The 25,027-nt window shown below is 38.4% G+C and overlaps 1 protein-coding gene across 2 annotated transcripts in view; it reads right to left on the bottom strand.

The window, feature by feature from the left end:
• Positions 1 to 2,701: 2,701 nt before the first annotated feature.
• Positions 2,702 to 25,027, bottom strand: part of LOC111862485 (fatty acid synthase) — a 123,711-nt gene continuing 101,385 nt past the window's right edge. For both annotated transcript variants that reach the window (XM_023847951.2, XM_023847949.1), the window contains exons 19-34: positions 23,985 to 24,148; positions 22,494 to 22,679; positions 21,827 to 22,147; positions 20,736 to 20,932; positions 19,538 to 19,786; positions 18,335 to 18,635; positions 17,299 to 17,677; positions 16,291 to 16,471; positions 15,683 to 15,828; positions 14,013 to 14,260; positions 12,755 to 13,238; positions 11,712 to 11,992; positions 10,941 to 11,168; positions 9,550 to 9,813; positions 7,796 to 8,035; positions 2,702 to 6,200 (exon numbers count right to left, since the gene is read on the bottom strand). In XM_023847951.2, coding sequence (XP_023703719.1) covers positions 6,090 to 6,200; positions 7,796 to 8,035; positions 9,550 to 9,813; positions 10,941 to 11,168; positions 11,712 to 11,992; positions 12,755 to 13,238; positions 14,013 to 14,260; positions 15,683 to 15,828; positions 16,291 to 16,471; positions 17,299 to 17,677; positions 18,335 to 18,635; positions 19,538 to 19,786; positions 20,736 to 20,932; positions 21,827 to 22,147; positions 22,494 to 22,679; positions 23,985 to 24,148 — 3,980 coding nt within the window. In that variant the 3' untranslated portion in view covers positions 2,702 to 6,089. The remainder of the gene's footprint in view (positions 6,201 to 7,795; positions 8,036 to 9,549; positions 9,814 to 10,940; positions 11,169 to 11,711; positions 11,993 to 12,754; positions 13,239 to 14,012; positions 14,261 to 15,682; positions 15,829 to 16,290; positions 16,472 to 17,298; positions 17,678 to 18,334; positions 18,636 to 19,537; positions 19,787 to 20,735; positions 20,933 to 21,826; positions 22,148 to 22,493; positions 22,680 to 23,984; positions 24,149 to 25,027) is intronic.

Here is a 25,027-nt window from a genome sequence, read left to right as displayed (position 1 = left end):
CTTCCCTGTGGTCTCTTTCCTTCTGGCTTTCCCACCAATATCCTATACACATTCGTCTCCCCCATTCGTGCTACATGACCTGCCCACACACCTAGGCCGTGGAAAAACAACTGTAAAATTTACACCTTGCCATTCCACATACACTGGCCAGCCATATCATCAATACAGTTTAATTATAACATATCAAAATTCATAACAAACACAGCCATCATACATACTGCCACAATTACAACAAGCAAGTCTCAACAACATATAATACAAGCACACACACCATTCATTGACTTTTGAACCCCTTGAACGCTCGACAAATTTGTCAATAGAGTAAAATGAGTTACTTTGCAAATCACTTTGTAAAACAAACCTAAATTGATTTTTATCATTTTTTAAAACAGATATTTGACAGCAGAGTGTTAAATAGCTTGACGCCTGAATAATACACCCCTCTCTGACAGGATGATAAATGTGTTGTGGGTATATGGAGCCGGTCATTCCTTCTTGTACCAATCATGTATACAGAGTTGTTGGTCTGAAACTTATCCAAATTATTAACAACAAATGTCATCAATGAGAGAAAATATACACATGGGATTGGTAGTATGTCAAGCATTTTGAATAGATCTCTACATGTACGAGTTGGACCCACTCCCACCACTAATTATTCTTATTATTTTCTTTTGCATAACAAAGACCTTATGACTGTCTGATGTAACTTCAGCATAAGTAGTTAAATATTTATTGGAATAAAGGTTACAGAAAATGAAGTACTTCTATGCCCAAAATACGTTACCCACATTTTATGGTTGAGGTAATCACAAAGAATGCTACATGTACATTACAATAATGAAGAAGTGTCCCATACACCTGCCAGGATTACCCGTCTCCACTGATGATAAATGCCTCTTCCCACCTAAATTTATGAATCTGCATGTTCATGTATTTAATTAAGATACAAGTATGACTGAACATGCTGCCAGTCACTAAAACCAACTAACTTCATGGTACTGATACCTTAATAAGCCACAGTGTGTGCAGCTGCTCAAGAACTTTCCTACATTTTATGGAACCAGAAGGTTTATTACTGCGTTAACTTGAGCCCTCCACTTGTCAGTATCCTGAGCCAGATCAATCCAGTCCATACAACTCCATTTTAAAATTATTCACCATTTACATTTTCACCTTCCTATATGCATTCATCTTCTCCCCCATTCTTGCTACATGTACTGACTTGAACATTCTTATTATACTTGGCGCAGAGTACAAGTTATGAAGCTCATTATGTAGTTTTCTCCAACCTCCAGTCACTTCATCTCTCTTCGGTCCAAATATTCTCCTCAGCACCATGTTGTATAAAACACCCCCAGTCTATATTCCTCCCTTATGTCAGAGAACAAGTTCACACCCATACAGAACAAAAGACAAAATTGCAGTTTTTTATTTTCTAATTTTTATGTCTCTAGACAGTAGATGAGAAGTCAAAAGGCCCTCTCAATCTCTTCATGAACTAAATTTGGATTTGTTACTGTGATTCCCAACTTTTGAACTGTATCACATTTTCAAAGGATCTGTTAGCTGTCTTTATGCCACGATTTTGCCATGTTCTGGTGATGAGACAGCAACAGATACTAGTTTTCTCTGTGTTACACTTCTAGACCATTTTCCTTACTAGCGTCTGTGGCTTTCTTTGAAGTATACAACTGCTACTTCATTAAATGTTAAACTTTGTTTCTTTCATGACAATTTCAAAAACGTCAATGAACAACATATATGCTACAAATATTTGTCTCGTCTAATTCTGTCCTTAAAAAGTGTCACTAGCATGTTTGTTCTGGCATTTGTTCAACATTTGTAGAGTTTCAAATTGCAAAAACAAAAAGGATTTTATGACATGTAACCATGTAGAGAATTATTTAAGAAATTAAAAATTCTACCTCTTCAATCGCAATACATATTATCGCTTCTCTTATTTGTTGTTTACAACAAAGATAAATTCAAATTAAATTCTGATGTCTATAACATGAATACTAGACAAAAATATAACTTCCACCTACCCTCATCAACTTTATCAGTATATCAAAAAGGAGTCTACTTTACTGGCATAAAAGTGTTCAACAATCTGCCACAAAGTATTAAAAACTTGGGCAATGATCCTAAAAGGTTTAAATCAGAGTTAAAGAATTATCTACATGCTCATTCCTTCTACTCTTTAGATGAATACTTCAATGTAAATAGAGAATGATGTAAAATTAAGTTATATTAATTTTTAAGATAAAATTGCCTGTACTTATGTATGTAACCTTTTGACTTGTTCTGTATCCAAAGGTACTAACCTACTTAGGATTTATAGAATGTAAATAAATTCAATTCAATTCAATTCAAGAAAAAACTCTAGTTCCATATATTTGGATTTTGCTATATTTTCAAACAATTTATTATACAATCCTTATGATTTTATCCTGATGTAACAATGGACATATGGCTCAGTTCAATTTTTGTGCCTACTTCTGGAACTACTTACCCAGCAGCTAACAAACCCTGTGATTTTCTTCATGGCATGTCTTCACCCAATAATGTAAGATACTAAAATTTGCTCTAGTTATTATGGTTATCCTTTTCTAACATAACAAAACATAACAAAAACATATCTGTATACTATGTGAGGGGTGATAACTGACATTAATGTTTAATGTATGGCATTTACATGTTAAATGTGGTATAAAACAGCAGTTATTGCCCCTGCAGCCCTTAGATTATGCGCAGTTCTGCATCTTCTCATTTGTTCCTGTGGACTTGCAAATATAAACCTATAATAAGATGATACAAAGTGTAAATTATATTGTGGGACTGTCGATATTCTAAAAGACAACCACGTAAATCTGTAACAATTGTATATATTAAATTGTATAAATTGAATTTACCGAACAGCTGTGAAGCTATGTGGAATGTCTAAAGTTGGCTGGCCCTAAATAGGGCAGTTCGTTCCACCGTGAGTGCACTGGTAGAATTTGCTCCTTTGTAGTAAACCAAGTCTTTATGGCAATTCAGCTGGTTTGTCCAGCTGGTAATGTGGTGCTGCGTGCGCCTGTAGGAACAGCTGCATACGGTGCTGTTGCTGGAGAGTTGTGGCAACTAAGTTAGCTGCCTGGTCACAGAGTGAGGTTGTTGGAGAGTTGTGGCAGCTACGTTAGCTGTCTGGTAGCAGAGAGTAGTTGCTGGAGAGTTGCGGCAGCTGTCTTTGGCGCAAGGAAGAGCTGATGACTCTGATGACTGAATGTGATCACTGATGATTGCGAGCTTTGGGCTCCACCTTTTACACCAAGCTTGCTGGGCGGAGCTTAAACTTGCAGTTGCGACTCTGAGTGCTGATTGGCTAGCACGCGCTATGACGTAAAGGTGGGCTGGACAGCGAGTGCTGTATAAATGCGTGCATTGGCAGCAATGTGATACTGACTAGGAGTTGAGTGCTGTCTGTTAGACCGGCAAAACCTCGTGTTAGTATGTGGGATGTTCCCACAATATCATTGAGTTTGAGGTTCTCATGGCAATGGTTGTGAGAAGTGCTGTCTTCTGGGGTGTGGCATCACATAGTCCAGTAGGCCACCGCTGTTTTGGAAGAATATCAAAATTATATTTTGGAATATATGGCATCAGATCCTAAAAGATAGCAATCTTCATATATATTGAGGTTTCTGGTTTCTTTCTTTGTTGGTTTGCTTATTCTTCGTTTATTTGTAAACACCACAAAAGTATTAACAGAAACAATATGTACATTTAATTATCACATTCATTCTTGTAATATCACATGAGACAGACTGTTCTATAATTTTTAACATTTTGCAGTAATCTATATGTAAGTCATACCAGGAAATGCTTTTTAATCACTTGTCATATATAAACAAAACCCCTAAACATATGTATATTTTGTACTAGATCACATGCTACTGCAAATTTCAAAGAGATATTTACAACACAAATCAAAATAAATTACACTATATGATATGCCTTTCTTGTAAGAAACATGACTGAAGTGAAGGAAAACCCAAAACACCAGGCACATGTATGTATTACTGTAGACTAATCACATGAACAAATATCACTCCTGTTTTGAAATTATTGGTACATTTCTCTTTAAGTTATATATCTAGATCACAAATTACCAAAAACACCAGTGTTAGTAGCTGAAAGTAAATTCTACACTTCACATGAATGCTTCTTTCTTAAAATGCTTATTTTTCAAAACATAACACAATGTAGTCTGGTAAGGCCAATTTCACTATTTTCAATAGAATTACTTTAATTAAGCCATTTTTATGTGAATACAATAAATACTGCCTTCCATTAGATTTAAAAAAATATGTATCAAAAATGAACTGGATACCTTACAAAATTCTTTGATTTATCTGATGATTTGATTTTACTTGGATGTAAAAGTACGATAAAAGTAAGATGTGCCGGTTCAGTTCTCTCAATCTGAACACAGGAGCATAAATGACTTTGCAAAAAAAATAATTAGTAGCAAATGAGAATACAGAAGAAAATGAAGAAACATTTTACCGTGCACTGACCATACGAAGTCTATGAAAAGTTGAATGAGACAATGTTTCATACGCATGACATCTAGACAAATTTACATGCCTAAAGATATATCTAAACATATATATGCCCACTTGTTCCATCACACACATAAAAATACTGATAATTTCATACATACATACACACACACACACACAAACATATGCATAATGGAATATGCAAGAACAAAGCTTAACTTATCAAATTATAAATAACAGGACTACGTGAACTTAACAGTTGTACAATCCAACAAATTTAAGTAATAATAAATTTACTGAAATTCCTATTTATTTACATAACGTGTAAATAATTTAAGCCAAATTGAACAAAATGCACTTCTTCAAAAACATTTTTATTACCAATTTATTTGATGCATTGTACAAATAAACGAAATGGTGTCATGTGCAACAACACAATGAATTGCTGAATGTAACAAGAACACAGGCATTGCATTAAGAATGCCTACTATATGCTAGTAGTTTTAATTCTACCAGTACCACCAGCTTGTTGCAATGTTAACAAGGATCCACACAATGACAGCTTCAAGATTAAAATCAAATAAGAGGCGAATGTTACTATACTTCCCAGTCCATATTACCTCTTCTTATGAACCTTGACATTCACAGGGAAATACAGAAGCAAATCATAGTAAGGGGCACAGCGTATCATTCAGGCAAGGCTCTAAGGTCCTTACATGGCCATGATGCACGACATTCTGCCCTGGGTAGTTCAGTAGTTATAATAATTAAAACATATAAAAATGAGTGGATTAAAAAATGCTGAACAGGTGGTACATAAACAATGTAGGAGAATTATACAGTGTATGACATCGATGAGACAATTAAGATGAAAAGCTAGATTAGCCTTTGCCTGATTTCCAAGGTTGCCTGGCAGCACTTGTGTGTGTTTGGTTCTGAACTATGTGAACCGACAGGAACCAGCCAAGAAGCTGATGCCTACCCCACACTCCACACTGTTGCACAGTGCTCTTCTTCGTTTCCAACCAAGTTTCACAAGAAAAGGAAGACTACAGTTGTGAAGTACTCAATATTAACAACGCCTGTCAGAATGTAAAAATCTGCCAAAGAAAACTACATGAAAACCTTACAAAATCATTTCCAATTAGTCATGTGAAGGAATAAAGACATCACAGTTGAATAAATCTGTTATTCTCTCTGGCCTAGAACTGAAATATTCAAGTTCTATCTTTGGTTGCTTTAGTCTGTATTGGAGTCTTGCATTGGAATGTCGTTTTGATGCCATGATAGCAATTGATGCCTATGGAATTCACTGGATAATATATCTATACGTGCTAATACTTCAGCATTTAACACGGCTAATAATGTACACTCTGTACACAAATAACCATGCTAACATGCCAAAGATGACTACAATAATAAATATACAAGTAAGAGGAATGAGTCAAATTTACATAAAGCATCTGCACTTGAGGTGATAAGAAGCTTCTGGGATATCTGCCAGTAGTTTCCTGTAACCATCAACCGTCTGATAAGGAACTTCTACAAGTTTATATGACTGAGGATATCAGCGACCCTCTTGGCACTGTCTCCAACCAGGATCTGCCTATGATCTCCACTGAGTTCATGGACATTCACCTTCTTCTTGCACACCTACATCAAACAGAACAGAACTTAGCAACATGTCATTTTAAAGACCTAAAACCAGTAACAGTCTAACCTTTACAGTTTTCATGTCTTATGTTCATTAACTTCAAGATATAAATCTGAGCTACACATTCTGATCATATTGCTGGGAATCTGTACTTTTCAGTATAATCAAAAACCATAATAAAAACNTCTCTACTTGCTGACGTGACTGTCCTGGAAGAATAAGACCGCGGGCTGCAAGAGGAGCGTGGGTTTTATGCGAAAACAAGGGTGTGGGGTGGGACTGCGTGAATAGTGCAAGAGGACGCGGCAGGTTGTTAACTGCATTCCTTTCCTAGAATCTCGTCTAACAGGACCTCACATTGTCTACTTACCCTATAGTGTTCCTGCCTAAACCCAGAGAAGTGCAGTAGCGAAAACATGGCAATGAAAAGGAAAGTTTTAAGCATTGAAGAGAAAGTTAAAGTGATTCGTGAAATAGAAAATGGAAGGAAAAAAGCTGATGTATGCCGCGAATTTGGTTTGGTGAATTCTACAGTACAAACGATATGGAAAATCCATATTAATTCCACGTTAATGTTATGTTAGTCTGTACTTAACTATGTATTTCACTAAAAAATGCAACATTTTAACTCAGTTTTTGGTAGATTTTTACCTGACTAACATAAGGCTACTGTGGAAGTGCCCATTTCGGTTACGACATTCGTTTATAACGACACTATTTTTAGGTCCCTTTGATGACGATATAACAGAGTTCTACTGTAAATATTTTTCACAAGACCTTGATTTTGTTATCACATGCCATTTTTTTCAATGACATCTGTTTTTAGAAAATTTTCAAGAGTCTGACCTCGGTTTCATACAGGTGAATGTTACGTTAACCTGATATTTAACAAAATGAAGACCCCAACAACTTTTACTGTAGACCCCCAAAATCCAGGACATTAACTACTGAAATGCAACATGTGACAGCCAGAACCGCTCAGATGGTATAGCTACGAGCTATGGGCTGGAAAAACTGGATTAGATTTCTGATATGCACAACAGATTTTTCTCTTCTCCACGAGTTCAAATTGGGTCTAGGGCTCACTCAGCCTCCTGTCCAATCGCTATGGGGGCTCTATCCACAAGAGTAAAGGAGCAGATGCACGAAACTGACCACTCACCCCCCTCTAGTGTTGAGGTTAAGAGTGGTGAAGCTATACGTTCACTCACCCATATTGCACGGTGCTTAGTTAGTTAAGCACAGGGATAATGTTACCCTTTTTATTGCAGCAATGTGAACAGAACTGATCTAGTTCTACAGACTGGTCAGGAAATAATAAATAGGTATACATTTGCGGTAAGACAATGTCTAAATACAATAAAAAGCTATAAGCTCTGATGATCAATGAGACTGAATATGGGCAGGAAAGAGGTTTACGGGAGACCATGAACCTTCACATTCCATAGCACTAAGAACTGTTTGACTAAGTCTTACGTTAATTAACCGAACAATTTAAACTTCAGAGGTCATATAATGTTGATTTAATTTGTTTAAGGAGAACATAAATTTTCCAGGAAACTGAAGGTGTACTTTTGGTCCGTTTAAAACTCACCTGTGATAGACCATAGTCATCTCCAAGATTCACAAAGTTGTCCTTTGCTCGGACAAGTGAAACAGTACCGGAGAAGCGCCCTGTAGGTTGGTACTGGTCAGCTGCAGCCAGTTTCAAGAAGAATGATTCAGCAGCTAACGTCAGTTGCTCAGCAGGGAACCCTGTTACATTCTTCAGGATATCTGTACATTTGTGTAGCCTTGACTCCCATGTAGGCAAACTTGCAAGCAGCTGTTTTGTCTGCACAAGATGACCAATTTTAAGACACAAAAGAAGAAAAATAAGTTAAACAATTACAGTAAATTCCATTCATCACATAAGAAAAAGACTCTGCCATAACTAAGGCGGTGAGATTCTAGATTCTCACAGTCGATTTTAATTCTTGATAAAAGTGGCACAGAGGCATGTTTTTCTTTAAGCACTCCAGTTTTTCTCCACCATCCATCATAAAATGAATACTTCAGACCTGTCCATTGCCACATGTAGGGTCTGTGATAGGTCCAAACAACCAGAATGCTAATAGAAGCATGGTTCATAGTTGAGGCTTCATCTCAGGTGCACAACTTGACCAGACTGAATAAAGAAGTCACCCCTAACCACAAAACGAAAGTCACCTGGTGGCTAATGACCCATTATGATCTGTACAACCTCTCAGATCTCAGTAAAGGAGTGGGCACTCCCAATGACACAAAAATTATGAGTGATGGTGGGCAGGGGAAATGTAAAGCTTGATATGGGCTCTGGAACCAGTGGAGATTAGTACATTCTCATCTAGCTAGTACTTTTCATCTGTGAAGTTTTATCTCTGACAAAGGTAAGAAAATCCAAAGAACAGATTCAGTCATGTCTGGTCTCACACCTGAAATCAGTGGAACCAAATCTGAGTAGCATACCCTAGCCCACTGAGGTCCCTCAAACAAAACAGTCAGTATCAAATATTCACATGTGAAAACTTTCTACCACAAATCTAGGTTACTATATACAGAAGTACTTAACATAGAGGCCAAGGATAAGGTACAATGGTTTCAAATCTCAAAATCACTAATAAGAGCAGCATGAAACATTACAGGTACTAGTAACAAGGAAACTGACTTAAGACAAAGCATTAAAAAATCCTCGGATAGATTAAACAACAATATCTGAAACTACGAAAGAACTTAAAGGTGCAAAAGATTTAAAAGGTTACACATAAAAGATGGCAGGCTTAGAGAAATGAGCTTAACTATGGAGATGTACTTAAGTCTGTGGCCAGAATAAATTATACTGTGTTTTTGACATGTCTTTGGGCATTGACAAACAATACATGCAGTTAAAATGAAGTTTCTATGACACCACGAAAGAACTTAGCAAATTTGTTTAAATAAAACATAATTTAACCAATTAGAAAAAGCATTCAGAACACCAGCCAGTTAGTAATATAGTTAAACAAGCATCGAAGAATAGACCTTATGGAAGAGAGACTGGTTTACCAACAAGAAGATGGATATTGAAGTGATATGCAGCAAGAGTTTCAGTTCTTGTAAATTGTGATATTCTGAGTTTAAAAGGGATTTTACATAGATTTGAAAACAGTTCACAATGTGTAGTAACAGCAATGAGATCTTTTTTGGCTGTATTTTGGGCCTTAACTTGGCAGGTGCTGCTACTTATTTCTTAAATTGTCACTACTTCAATATTTTCTGCATTTCTTTATGCATACTATATAGTCAGTACATATACAGTACTAATACAAGTAATCACTGGCTACAGTTTACCTTTTGATAGTCAACATCTCTGAAGAGAGTGATAAAGTATGTGAGAGCATCAGACTCATCATCTTGCCTGCTCTGCTTGGGACTATGTCGAGCCCTGTAGTTGCCAGTATGTGCTGCCACATACGAATGTGATCCATCCAGCAGCACCAATTGCACCCTTTCACTTAATTTCTCAAGCTGTAGACCCATTTCAAATGCCACGCAAGCCCCAAACGAATATCCACACAGTGTGTATGGGCCAGTTGGTTGCATCTTTCTGATGTGCTGCACAAGTAATGATGAAATCATATGCTTAGCTTAGCTCAGCTCATATGTGACAAAGGAACAATATCTTAAATTCTTATTTGTACCCCTTTACATAAAACCTCAAAGGGGTACATAAAACGTATATGAGGAGCTTCATAATTTGTATGCTTGTCCTAGTATAATTAGAACGATCAAGTTAGGGAGGATGAGATGGACAGGGCATGTGGCATGAATGTGGGAGAGTAGGAATGGATATAGGATATTGGTGGGTAAGCCAGAAGGACGACTCAGGTGGGTGGACAATATTAAAATGGATCTTAGAGAGAGAGGAGGGGATGGTATGGATTGCACTGATCTGGATCAGGATAGGGACCAGTGGAGGGATCTTGTGAACACAGTAATAAACCCTGCGGGTCCCGTAAAATGCTGGGAATGGGTAGCTGCACAATTGGCAGCTTCTTAAGAAGGGCTCAGCTCTATGAGTGAGTTATTTACATAAACCTCAAGTTTTGAATTTGATAAATATTTAATTTGATATTGATGAAGTTAAATATGGGAAACTACTGACTGTATAGCTACCTACACAGAAAGCACCACAATTCAGTGAGGTGCATAATAATGTCAAGGCCAGAGCAAGATAAGAACGAGAATTGGGTGTATTTCTTCAGAATTACCGTATTTACTTGTGCAATTCATGTACCACTGTTTGTAGAAAATGAATTTAAGAAGAAATACCGTGTTTTCACTCCAATACTTCAGGCATATATTACTCATAATGACAAACGGTGTTTGAATTATGTAGTGAAACAGAATTGAGTGAGAAGTTGGAAGGGTGAAGCAACTCTGATGGAATAATGATGTAAGTATATGCTAAGTGTATGGGCATAAATCTCACTTAAAAACATGAAAAGAATCAAATCATACAATTGCATATGCTTTTACACTATTAACTTAAATACAAATAATATTTCTTCTGACTTTCGCAGTGGATTATAGCTGACCTTGGGTAATAATACAATGCTGAAATAGTTATGTATCCATCATCAAAGATAAGGGATACATCAAGATTTTCTGAAATGTTAGCACTCCAAGCCATCACAGCAGTGTCGCTACTCAACAATGTAACAAAATTAAATATAAATTACCTTAACATAAAATGAGGCGAGATCTTGGATAGTTGACAGTGGAGCATCTGGTGTGCACTGAAGTCCCCAGACTGGGAAGGGCAGTTCTGCAGCCACTGTTTTCAGTGCTGTTATTACACCTTCGATGGGATGTACAACAAACAACGGCTTGGTGCCCTTCGTGACTCGAGATGGAAGCTGTACCAGCACTTCAGAAGGCATCACTTCTGTGACATTCTCAAACTGCACCTGCAACCACGAACAATGCAAAGTTATGAGCTACAAACCAAATGCGAACATTATGGTGAATCATTCCTGAATCATATCTGAGGGGTCCAGACTTTTAAATTTGGGCCCAAGACACCAACTATTTTGAACAAAAATTTCCTGATTTCCCCAGTCTGTCTAGGCAAACACTGGAAGAGTACTTTAAAATATGCCAACAAATACTTACTAATTCATTTTATCACTCACAATTGTATTATCATTCAACACTGTACAACCCATGAACCTTAATCACTTGAAGCCTTCTTTTCCAAGCAGACTGCTGAGTCAAGAAACTATTAAGATGACCACCATCATTCTCAGTTTTCATAAACAGCTGGTGAAGGCGTATTAGAATTCACTATTGTACGGTAAACATATATTCTGTTTCTAAAAACACCAGGGTTTGAAACAGTGCTTCCATCTACATAAGATATTTTAAATAGACTGTCAGGTAGTGACAACATTTCAAAACATTACGTAAGTTATTTTACTCAACACTGTCATCACAATCGTGATGTGTCTCACCTGTGAAACATCCTGTGTTTCCAAGCCATCCTTCATTTGTCCATTTGTGATAGGTTCAGGAGGAACATTACTGACAGCAGGAGACCCTGTTGCTGGGGCTTCACCACTTCCTGAACTAAGTTCTGCGAGACGGGCAAATGTGAGAGTGCGGATTTCCTGCGCACTGAGCACTAAATCATAGTTCCTTTCCAGTGTCTGTCTGATTTCAGCACCCATCAGAGAGTCCATTCCCAGATCTGCCAACGTTGACTGTGCATTCAATGCACTGACATCCTTTATACCTAACATAAAAGAATTTATTCTTCTTACTAATAGCCTTTGTATTAAACATTTCTATTAAATGATTAGCATGTGTTAAGTGCACAATTTGTAGTATAACAAATATTAAAGACATATTATTATATCACTCATACAACAGAATATTTCAGATGTTTTAATTTATTTAGTGCATCTCTCTACTAAGACCCAGAATAAAATCCCATGGGATGGTGGGGATAAAGTCACTCAAGGTATTCACTTTACTACCTGCTGCCGTATTTCTCTCTAGCACCCCTCTGCCCTGTGTGAACTAGCCCAAAGCTTTTGTTGCTAACAAAGGTTATCACATGGTTACCACTACTTCTATAGAGTATATATGGAAATACACTGGAGAGGAAAGCAAGAGTGAGTAAAATGTAGAGTGAGGCAATTCATTGGACTTCCTTCCTCAATTTCAGTAAAACATTAATTTACATGGCATAATGCAGGGTTCTGAGCCAGACTAATCAGCAGAAATTAATTTCTGGATGACACTGTAAACTGATTTGGAAAAACTGAGAGCAAAAGGTACTGTGAGAGGAGCAGGAAGAGGTTACTTTAATCACAACTTCAAACTAAGCAATCTGTAGGAACCCTAAACACAGAAGTCCCTGTATACTCGCAATATGCGAGTAATTTATTTAGAACTACATTTCTTGGTGAGCTTCAAGAAAGTTTTATCAACATCTGATCAGCAGTGATATGAATAAAACAACTGCCAGCGTTGTAATTTCTGAACCACTAACCTAAGATGTTTCCAACAGCATTCAGAAGTCCAACCTGTGAACCCGTGTCACCACCTCTTCTCTTCTCGGCAAGAACCATAGAGGCAAGTACAGGATGGGGTTGCTGCAGGAAGCTGTCCATTGTAGCAAGGCAAGAGTTCATACGTTGAGGCAGGGTTCCTCCCACCACCGTTTCATTATCACCCATTGTTTCCACAACAAGACCCACATCTCCAATGGCTCCCCATTGGATTGCAACACCAGGCAGCCCTGATGCTTGCCGATCCTCACAGATACGCTCCATGGCAGAGTTAGCCAACCCATAGTTTGTCTGGCCTGCGTTACCGCGACCACAGGACACACTTGAGAAGGCAACAAAGTAGTCTAGCTCAGGGCAGAGTTTCCGTGAGAGCATGTCCAAATTCTTTGTTCCTGTTACTTTAGGTAGGCAAACTGTCTTGAAATCTGCCTCTGTCTGGTTTTCCAAGAATGCATCTCGTAGCACCTGTAACAAACATCACAGTTACAACCACCGTTAACTACTTTTGACTAGCATACAAGTATAAGNGGGGGGGGGGGGTATAACTGGCTTTAAGGGTGAGGAACTATTCAAATACAAAACAAAGTGCCAGTCACTTACCTCACCATGTTTTTATTTCTATTATCTATGAAGGGGACACACATAGTTCCATTTCTATTATGAGTTCTTTGCATAAAAATCATAAAATGAATGCCCATAAATAAGCCTGGATGTTCCATCTCAAACGTTACTGGTGTCAACTAAGTTTGATATTGGGCGTATCCATTAAGAATGAGCATGCAAATTAAATTTTCGACAACACTGGTTCAATACAACATGAAGTGCGCTGGAGCCAGCTTTCACCACTACCCAAGAATTCAAAACAGTTGGAAATGTGTCCCCAGATAAAAGCCATGTGCAGTCAGACAATGTAATACAAGCACACCTCACAGGGTGGTGGTTTGGGCTCCTTCTCCCATATGGAAAGTAGGCTAGTAAAATAAAATTGCAACTGACCACTGACATGCCAACTGGAAGTTAAAATTCTGGCTACACACCCCAAAATAAAATTCCTACAGCCATATATCAAGACAAATGAGGCAGCACAAAATAAAGTGTGACAGCTACAAATGATAAAGCTAGAAAATCTTTGCACTTAACTGGACTACATCCATCCAATTCTGCTTAAAAACTGAAAGCTTCTAACCTGTTAAGTTCAACTACATGCAGTATTCCTGAAACATTAAGCGTGAAACTTACTACAGCCAAATTGAAGATTCCTCCAACTGGACCAAGTTTCGATGCCTCCTTTATAAGTTGCTGTGCCCCTTTTTCATTGGTCACGTCTGCTGTAGATACTACGACTGTTGCACCCATCTCACGCCACCTCCTGATGCACAGTGACTGGTAACCAGTTCTAATGCCACTTCGTGATGTAAGAACGATGTTCGTTGCTCCTCGTAGGATTAGCCAATTTGCCAATTCCAGGCCGAAACCTCCCAAACCACCTGAGTACACATGAAATAAACATCTCGATTTAGTCATATATAAAAGACGAAACCAAATACACCACCCAGCCTGTGATTTTTCTCTGTAAAGAAAACATTTAAATTTATATATCTACATATACTCATCGAATATCCTGAAAGAGTGATGTCAAAGTTCTCAGTTTTTAACACATTAGCGAAGATTATCAGATTTAAGATATGTTTTCAAATACATGCTCCCTTACAGTGTTTTGTTTTATGTGACTGGACTGGTATACCTGTTTGGTGTGCATTACTGGCAAACTATAAGCTCTATATATTTACTGCCTTAAAAAAAATTAAACCTTTAACTATTTTACATATGCAAAATGCATTACATGTTTAACGGAGCTTATGAAATACTGTTTCGAGGTCATTATTAGGAGCCAAAAATAAATGTAGCCACTGATAACCTTTTACACTATAAATATATGAGGAGGGTGTTTGACAGGTTACAGCAAACCTTCTGGCCACATGCTAATCACATAACCTCAGACTAAGTGTGTAGCTAACAGAACAGCCAATTCACATTACAATTTCCAAGCAACATTATCCCCCCTTCCCCAAAAAATCTCTGAATAGCTACCATGAAGTTAGCTTGTGACACGGAGGCCATGCTATAGCTCAAGTGGTTAGTCGCTGGCTTCCCACCGTGGCGGCCCTGGGGTCGAGCACAGGTCTGGTCAAGTGGGATTTGTGGTGGACAAAATGGCGCTGGGGCAGGGTTTCTCCCAGTCTCACCTGCAAATCTTCATTCCACCAAATTCTCCATCATCATAATCACCCAGGGAGGCTACAATAGGCCAATCAGTGGCCACCATGCCGACTGCACCCAGTTGGACTCCACCCCCCACTTAGTGAATTAAAAAAAAAATTTGTTTAGCTTGTGACATTCCTATCAACCATAACCTCAAGACCCCCCCCTAATATATTAAATACACAAGCAGTCTTGTTCCCTTATCTCAAAATACCAAGCGAGAGATGGCAAACTAGTGTTTATTTGCCAAACCTATTTGAATAAAAAAAATCTAGCATAAATTACAGTATGAAAATTACTCATACAATCTAAATAAATAAATTGTAGGACAAAAAAATAGAATGAAAACAATAAGTGCTCGGTGAAGAGAAATGGGAAGAATACAGTGCTAGCCTTGAACATTCTCCTTGAAATTCCCCTAGGTGCCTTGCAGTGCTTCAATGCAAAATATTATGGAAGCGGAAGGAATGTGAGATTAGCAATGGAGACCATTTCTGCCATCTGCTGTGATCTGAATGAATTTTGTTTACAATTTGAAGGGTTTGTTAACTGTGCAGTGGGTCTACTCATAGACAGAAATAGTTGACAAGCTGACCAAGCAATCTGAACAAGGCGCTCAGGTGACCTCTGTGTATTTTCTCGCTTACCTACAAGCACATATGACTTGTCTGGGTTCATATATGTTCGAGGAATAGCAGATACAAGCTTTGCAGTTGGTTCCATAACTTTCTGAGATTCTTCATCGCGAATTTTGAGCAGAACTTTACCAATATGTTTGCCTGACCCAATAAATCTGGAACAAAAAATTATATTGTTATTTGTAGTACTCTACAATAATGATCAAAATCTTAGTCTCTAGCCAATACAAGTTCATGTATGGTCAAGGTATCGCGGATTCAAGCCTGTAGCTGGCTTCATAACTTTCTGGGTTTATCCATCTTGAATCTTGAGCTGACGATTCTTAATATTCTCACCTGACCCAATAAACCTAAAAACAAGTTATACTGTTATTTTACCAAATAGCTAAGTTAATTAAGCTTTTAAAGGACTCAGATCAATGGAGCTGGTTGGATATTCTTGCGATTTTTGTGGTTATGAAAATATTGTAAACAATTTGATTAACAATTTTGTTGGAATCAATAACAGTTTAACCAAAAAGATCTTAAAATTCCTATTTAAAGGATAATTTTCATACATGAAGCAGAGAAGTATAATGATAATGAAATTGTTAAGCTTGTAAATCACAAATCTATACCTGAACGCCTGCTCCACTTGAGTTTCTGAGAACACAGTAGCTGGGAGTGGACGCACTGCACCTGATTTGATACCCTCGTTCAGGAGTCGCACCACTTCCTTCTTATCGTCACATGTTGACTCAAAAAGAGCATCAAGCAAGATTCCATGAAACGCTGTATTCTTAAGAAACACAGCCATGCCTGTGAGAAGCAAACAATTTCATCTTAATGTTAACTGCATTTGGGAATCACATCTGGTTACATCATGATCTATAAGCACAATACTTCAATCATACAGACATCCCCAAAAAATGCAAAACAATTTCTCTTAATCCCAACTACATATGGAAATCATGACTGATAATGCAATGTTCTTTATGTACAGTACTCCAATCACATAAATTCACACATAGATCCTCCAAAAAACACATATGAAGTGTTTCATATGGTAAATTTTGCTGATACATCTTTTTACTACTGTCACATAGAATGTGTGACTACAGATGGGGGTTTGGATTGGTGAATGGATTTACTGACCACTTATACACATGACTCAGAACTGTAAGTAATTACAGCACTATCGTTGATTTCCACAGTTTACAAATCACTACACACTAAGTCTTCTCCAGCTGTTCCCTGGCAATAGCTTCTAACAGTGGAGATTCTTCAGCTTCTGTGCTCACTTCATTACTGTTTGGCGAATATCCTACCACTTAACTGTCAACTTAATTATAGCGCCATTTCTTCCCAGCCTCCCTTGCAGAACTCAGCTCTCAACTAACTGGGTCACCCCAAATGTCTTTCTCATAACCCCCTTGCACAGGACGAGTAGAAAACACAATTTCCAACAGTAACTCTATGAGATTCTAAAGGGTTCTGAGGTTTTGGACTTCTTCCATCGTTTGGAATTCTAGGTAATAGAGGACACAAAATTTCAGAAACTTGGATCTGTTCCCATCTTCAGGTGAGGAAGGAAGACACCCGTTCAGTTGGGCCCCTTAGAAAGAGTTAATCTCAAACTAACTTACCTAGCGGATTATTGTTTGATAAATCATATTTCCCAATCTCCAGGAATTGTCCATCCTTGGCGAGACAGCGTACTGATGCTTGGAGTTTCTCTTCAGCCAGAGAGTTGAGTACAAGATCTACTCCTCGCCCACCTGTCTCCATGAGTATTTGCTGCTCGAAAGTGGTGTCACGAGAATTGCAAATGTGGCGGTCTGTTAACTGGGGAAATGTCTTCTTCAGGAATTCACGCTTCTCCTTGCTCCCAACAGTTGTGAAAACTGTGCAGCCCATATGGAGTGCAATGGCAATGGATGCCTGCCCCACTCCACCAGTTCCAGCATGGATTAACACAGAGTTTCCTGGACGCATACGACCACGAACCACAAGTGCATAGTAGCTCTGAAAAGAATAGGTGTCAGCATCAATTCTGTAATGTACCCTGAAAAGTAATAGTTATTTAAACTGCGAAGAAATTCCTGTCTCACAGAACTCAAAAGGTTCACTACCATGGTCAAAGATGCTAGTTACTGGAGTGTACCATGAACCAGTTGAAAGTAGCTCCCATCAACTCACTATTTCTCTGAGATCCATTTTAATACTGTCGTACCTACTCTTTGGCTCCATGAATATCTCTTCCTTCGAGGTTTCCCAAAACAATTCTATACAAATTTATCATTTTCATGTTTGTGTTACATGTCCTGCCCATTTTATCCTACATAATTTAATTACTGAAACAATACTGGGCCAAGAAGTATAAAATACAAGTATGAAATTTCAATTAATGTGTCTAACTTTCACAGTCTCCCTGTTACTTCCTCTTTTTAGGTTCAAATGTAGGTTCAACACAATGAGAGCAAGAGTCCAACAGTAGACACTATTCCTAGTCAATCGAAATCATTTTACTCCTTCATACCATAATTCATAATGATAAACCTCTACTACAGTCATGTATCAGTGACTGCTTACTCAACGTATCTACAGCTAGAGACCATGTCCCCTAAAACAACCTGAGATACACCACACCACACTGACACTCTATATGGTCTTTCTACTTACTGTGCTATACACTACAGGGATGGTGGCTGCTTCTTCTAAGGTCCATTTATCAGGAACTTCCCACAGGAAACCAGGATCAGCCAGTACAGTTGTGGCAAGACCCCTGGCAGCAACCATGCCCATCACCCTCTTTCCCTCGCAATTGCGACCAGAGAATTCTAATCCCAGGATGCAGTCCTGTCCAGCAAGGTCACCTGGAAGTGCATCAGGGGGCAGCTTCCCTGTTGCCAGCATGATGTCTCGGAAGTTGAGCGGCGCATAGTAAACGTGGCACAATTCTGTGTTTGGATTCTTCTCTGGCCTACACAAACAATACACATTCTGTGCAACCAAAGTACAACATAAACTCAACAACAGATGACTGGATAGAGGATATGATTTAAGATATACAGCCATGAAAGGTGAAGAAATGTGTAGTCTAATTTCATGTGCATACATTTTACAAATGTAATCTTCACAATTTTGTTACTGCAGGCAGAAATCTTTTACTAACAGCAGTACTCAGTAGTTACACATGTTGTATTATACAGAATCGCTACTGATAAAGCTAATCAACTGTAAAGACATTACACAAGAAAGTTGCATAGTTTTTCACTTCATTAAATATATAAGACACTTGAAATGTGTCATAGAAAAGTTACAGAGTTTAACATCTTGGCCTATGCTTCATTTCTTACTCAAGCACCACAATAACTATTTAATTTAAAGACATATTAAGGCAATTTCCATCTTACTTTCATGGGACTGTGAGTAAAAATACATGTTTTCCTTTAAAAAATTTAAAGTTCACTGTTTCTTCTTAATGGAATAAATTTCATAAATTCATTTCTGAAAAGAACATATGCAGGAAACTCAAATATCTGTTTACACTACCATGATAGACAGAGATCTACATGTTCAACCATAAACTAATGTTCTGTACCTTTTCAAGAAACATGTAAAGTTTCATTTTAATTTTATCTAAAGCTGGCATTAAAACGGATCAATATATTAATTTCCATTCAGCTTTTAACACATGCCTAAACTTGTGAATTTCATCGATATCTGTAGAATAATTCTGGTGATAAAATGCAGACAGACTTGATCTGCCAATTATAGGTAACAAAATTATTATTTTTAATTATACAAAGGCAAAATCACTGAGGTGATTTGTTCAGTGTCCAAAATCTAATGGGCTCAACAGCTGTTAATTTTCTAAAATACCTGTGGTAGGTCAGGGGTCCTTCTATCCAGTGTAGGCTGGCGAGGTCTCCACGAGTGAGTGCGTTGATGTAGGCATGCTCCACTTGGAGTGAAGTGGCATCAGAGTGGTTGTCAAGCTTCAGATGGCGATAACAACCCCACGCTCCTCTTCGATAAACATTCATCACAAGATCCTTTTTCAGCTGATCAGCAAAAATTTGCGCTGTCAGTGAAAATTCTGGTAGCTTCGCATCCTGCAGAAATACGCACCTGCAACAGAAAATTTCTTACTTTAATTCACATAAGAGAAGTTTCATCATATATAAAATATTATGAAGATTAGTCATACAGGTAAAGTTCTCCTTGGGCTTAATTAATTAAGCATTCTGATCACATATCCAGGAGTGGAGGTATAGCTCCACCATTCTCAACCTAAGCACTAGATGGAGGTGACTGGTCAGCTTCACGACCTAGTCTCTTCATCCCTTGTACACACTGGACAATAATATTATCATGGACTTAAAAATAATAGGGAGGGTGTGAATTTGTAGCAAATGCTCTCAGGACCAGCACTAACAGTAAACACGTAGGAATATAGTAATGGACGTTCAGGATTCCATAAAAGGTGGGGGAATTTCATGCCAAGCTAAGCAATAATTAGATCCTTCACAAGAACAAACATTAATAATTCCAGTATACATGCATTACTGAAGTGACAGGAGGTTGGAGAAAACTGCATAATGAGGGGCTTCATAACTTGTACTCTGCTCCAGGTATAATCAGAATAATCAAGACGAGGAGGATGAGGCAGGCTGGGCATGTAGCACAAATGGGGGAGACAAGGAATGCATATAGGATATTGGTAGGTAAACCCAGAAGGAAAGAGACCACTGCAAAGACGACGACTCAGGTGGGTGGACAATATAAAATGGATCTTAGAGAGATAGGATGGGATGGTATGGATAGGACTGATCTGGTTCATGATAGGGACCAGTGAACATGGTAATGAAACTTCGGGTTCCATAAAATGTTTGGAAATTCTTCAGTAGTTGCAGAATTGGTGGCTCTTCCATAAGGGCTCAGCGCCATCAGTAAATAAGTAAGTAACAATGCATTACATAAAACACAGTGCAGAGAACCAAATACCTAAAAAAAATTAAATAAAATTGGCAAAATGGATTGATATGAACATCTCTCACACTTCTGCCAGATATCTCACCTGACATTGTTTCCTCCAGGTTCCTGTTTTATGCAGTTCATCAAGCCAACAACACCGCACTGAGGGTCATCCTGGCAAACCAGCAATACTTTCTCACCCTCAGCTTCACTCTGCTTCAGCGCAGATTTCAGGCTTTCCACCCAGTTGAAATGTTTATCTGTCACTTGGATCACAAGAGGAGAAGGCAGTTCTGCTACCTACAGGTAAAATATGGCAATTTGTCAGAGAATGTAAATGACAACAGGAAAAATACAGCAACTAACAGAGAAGAGAATTGTAAATCTTAATACTGTCATGTATTTATGGTCATAACTACTTCTGACACCAAAATATCACGTGTCTGGGGTTCCGTGACTAATAATAACGGGTTCTGGATTGGATGATCGGATTTACTGACACTTTCTTGTACAACCACTCTTAATTACAATCAATTACAACAGATCACAATCAATCTGCTGCCAAGGACTCGCTCCATTCTCATTCTGTCTGTTCTCTTACAACTTATGAACTCAACTACGGAACTCACTACTGAACTGACTCAGTGTTCTCCTGTGTCCTCCCTTTATAACTTCGGGAAGAACCAAATAGAGATCACCACCTCCAGTAGTTCCTCTGTTATTATATGCTTATCTGTTGCTGTGCAAAAGTGATTAGTGAGCCCATGTCTAGCAATGGATGTCTCTTTGGTGCTTCTCTGACTGCACACTTCCGGCGTTCAGGCATAATATCACATTGACAACTTGTCAGGAGAATGAATTGTAAAGTTAAGGTAAAGGTATAGCTGCCCCCGTGCTGATACACCAAACAATGAAGACGTGTGGTAGTGGAGGTAAACCTTCATGCATTCTTAGTCCCAGCCCTATCTGGATATGTGCAATCAGTTCCACGCTGTGGTAAATTTTCCACTCGCAGTACGAGCCTCCACTGCCTACGAGGAAGCTGGGAAGGTACCAATATGAAGCAAAATACATAAACCTGTTACATTCAAAGGCTGTATTACTGATGCAAAATGTTGGTACATCATTTACACAGTACTCCTTTTGATACAACTAACGTGAGGGTTTATCTAAATTGTGACACCACGATCTTACCTTCCTGAGCAGAAGATATGATTTTCCATCAGCCAACTGTCTGGCTGCCAATTCGAGTCCTGACTTCTTAATGGCATCATCTTCAACAACTGTTCCTTCTTTCAGCAGTATAAAACCTCCTGGTTTCAGTGAATCTACCATGTTACTGATCAGCTGAGTGTCAGTGCTAGAAGACAATACATCAGCTCCCACGACCAAGTGACAATTCTGATTTACTGGACCATCCATTGGATTGCGGTTTGAAAACTTCACGCCAAGGGATTCCAAATTTCCTACTTGCGAGTATGAGTCAGCATTTGGTGAAACCACAGTCGCTTCCACCTGCAGGCCAGAGTAAGAACAATGATACTTCAGCACTGCAATTGATTGAGTTCGAAATCTTATGATTCCTCTTTCTCCTTCATAACAGACACGTCACACAGCCCATCTGTATATGTCATCTCCCAAACCATTTGACAAATTTGTATCAAAGTTAGTATGGGAGGTATACACTAAAACTATCAGGTGAAATAAATTTTAAACCCTAATTTACAAACAAACGAATAAACTCCGTGATTTTAGTCCGCTAGCGAACTATACCAACCGAGTAACCATAATTTATACAAACTTTAACTCAAACATGAAACATAATTTTTTAAGTTCACATAAACCAAGACTGTTTACTTACACTAAGCAGGGGTTCAGATTCCAGAATCTCAATAATCAGAGGTGTGAGCAGGTTCTCAGCTGAATGATCTGCGGGAACCTCTGCAACTTTCATTTTTAGTGCACCTCCAGAGTTCTCCAGTGCAATCTGAAGTAGCACTGTCAATGCCTGTGTCCTTGCCTTGCTGGAGTCATCCAGTGAAGCTGACTGCAAAATGATATCAACCCTTTGATCAATCAGTTTATTTGTTCTGAGAATCCATATTTCGAGATACAACCTCCAGATACAGAACAAGTCAATTACCACAGAACATGAGTGCACATACATATGCTGAACGCCTTTCATAATATGCCCACACAACACTCGCTTGAGTTTAGAGCAATTGTAATTTTGTCCTTACTATTCTTGGATTATTTGAGGGTATCTTTTCAACTGCACATATTATACTGCACAATGGTAGAAGGAGAGTAAATGATAAATTGGAAAGAAAGTGGTCATGACCTGTCATTATCTGCATATTTCTTGAAGGATTGCGAAAAATGGTAAGAAACCTCAGTCAGAATGTCTGGCCTCTAAAATAAAGATTTAAACCTGGGACTTTCTGGACAGGAAGTAATAGAGCTATGCACTTGCTCATGACATTCAGTTGTAATGTCTTTTATTATTCAAAGAATGTACAGTATAAAGCCTCCTTAATGCTTCTCAATTCATAGTTTTTGTCAGTTTGGAATGTTTCTCTGTTTTTGCATATGAGCCAGTAGTGGCTCGCTAAAGACTAAAAAAATGGGATTAAATTCATGGGAGAAATAGAGATGTCTCTCTTTTCCATCACACACAATCCACCCACTCTACTGCCCAACTGATGCTTGTGGATCATACCCAGTGGGGTAATATGAGCTCAGAGCATATCCAGTCAATGACTTCCATCTCGTATAAAGGTCTACAATGGTCCCTTTATGCCTCAAATAACACGATTCATAGATACAGAGTCAAATTTACTTTTACCTTCACTTTCTTTGAATTTGCTGGTTAAACATACATCAGACAGTTGATAGCAAACTGCTGTTTTTGTTCCCTAACTCTAATGATACTCTGGGCAACCTCAAGGCAGCTTGAGGTGTCAAATGTTGGAATACATATTTTTGCTTCTCTTCCTTTCTGATCAATACAGCAAAAACACTGGCATGAATATGCTAAATTCTTAAAAACAGATTAAGAATATCCCATATACATAGCAATCTGAGTCATGGTGATGTGTAGTCCTGTAACTCTCAAATTAGGGGGACTCATCTTCCATTCAAGCACATATGATACTTGTCCTTCTTTGACATCAGAAACTGAGAAACAGAGCAAAATCTATTATCAGAAATTTCTTTGGAATTTCAGAACTGAAAAATTTATATCGGGGCTGCAATTCAGGATTCTTTTGTCAGTTATGGCCTCAGAAATTTGACACACGCTCACATCTTAACATATGCATCTTATAACTGAACAAAAGCAGTACATTCCCACCTTGGACTGTGTTGTGTTATCATACAAGACGAAAGTATACTGCTCCAGTGTTGGAGGGGCTTGTGTCTGCTGCCGGCGCGGTGCCAGACTGGCCTTCAAACCTCTAAGTTCCACACCGCCTGCCTTCAGGATGTTGACATTACGATACATGTGAACTGGCACGCCTACGACACACATCAGATAAAAACGATAACTCAGGTCAATTTTTCATCCCAACTGTATTCAGCAATCCAGTTGACAGCAGTGGAGACATCGGATAAGAAGTTTACATTATTCCTAACTAGGAACAATGAGGAACCAGCATTCAAGCCAGAGGAGTTACGCATATATGAAATAAATAAATACAACAATGTTCTAATACATATAAGATGGGCAAAAACTTATCTCTCTGCATACAGAACCGTCCAGTGAAGCCTGGAAAAGGTCTAAATTTATTTAACATAGAGCCAAAAGGCAGTTTTCTGTGCCAGACTTCGAAGTTTATAAAATGTAGGGGGGAAGAGAGGGAGGGAGGGACATGTCTGCATCCATGCAGCAAAATCTACAGCACAGAAAAACTTCTTCACATTTCTGAGCACTGTGGCAGTTAGGAAAGCAGGTTCCCTTACATATAGGAAAGGGTTTCACAACGTGCCACCCACTTAAATAGTAGCACATACATTCAAAGATGACCACAGGAAGTTTGAACAAAATCTGACAGATAGATTGCATGTCGAGATAGCGTAATAACTGGCACCGCAGTGCGTTCTGCCATAAAGTGAGCAGCGTATGATGGTAGGCAGGCTTTAAACTACATAAATGTTCATAATGTACTACGTACGGCTTGTATTTTAGTTACTTTCCACTGACACCAACACTGTGGCTGTTCAAATTTCAGAAGTAAAGTCATTTACCAGGCGAAAGTACTAAGAAAAATCTATTACTATGTCCTGTAATTACTAATTATAATCAATGGTACCCTCCACGTGGAGGCATCAGGTACAGTAGAAGTGAGAAACTGCAAGTCTTTCCCAAACTTCCTCTTACAAAACCAACAACAGTGT

Source organism: Cryptotermes secundus, unplaced genomic scaffold, assembly GCF_002891405.2.
Source record: "Cryptotermes secundus unplaced genomic scaffold, Csec_1.0 scaffold816, whole genome shotgun sequence".
NCBI classification, from domain to species: domain Eukaryota; kingdom Metazoa; phylum Arthropoda; class Insecta; order Blattodea; family Kalotermitidae; genus Cryptotermes; species Cryptotermes secundus.
The sequence above is the reverse complement of the archived record's forward strand: the minus strand, read 5'-3'. Positions and strand labels throughout refer to the sequence as shown.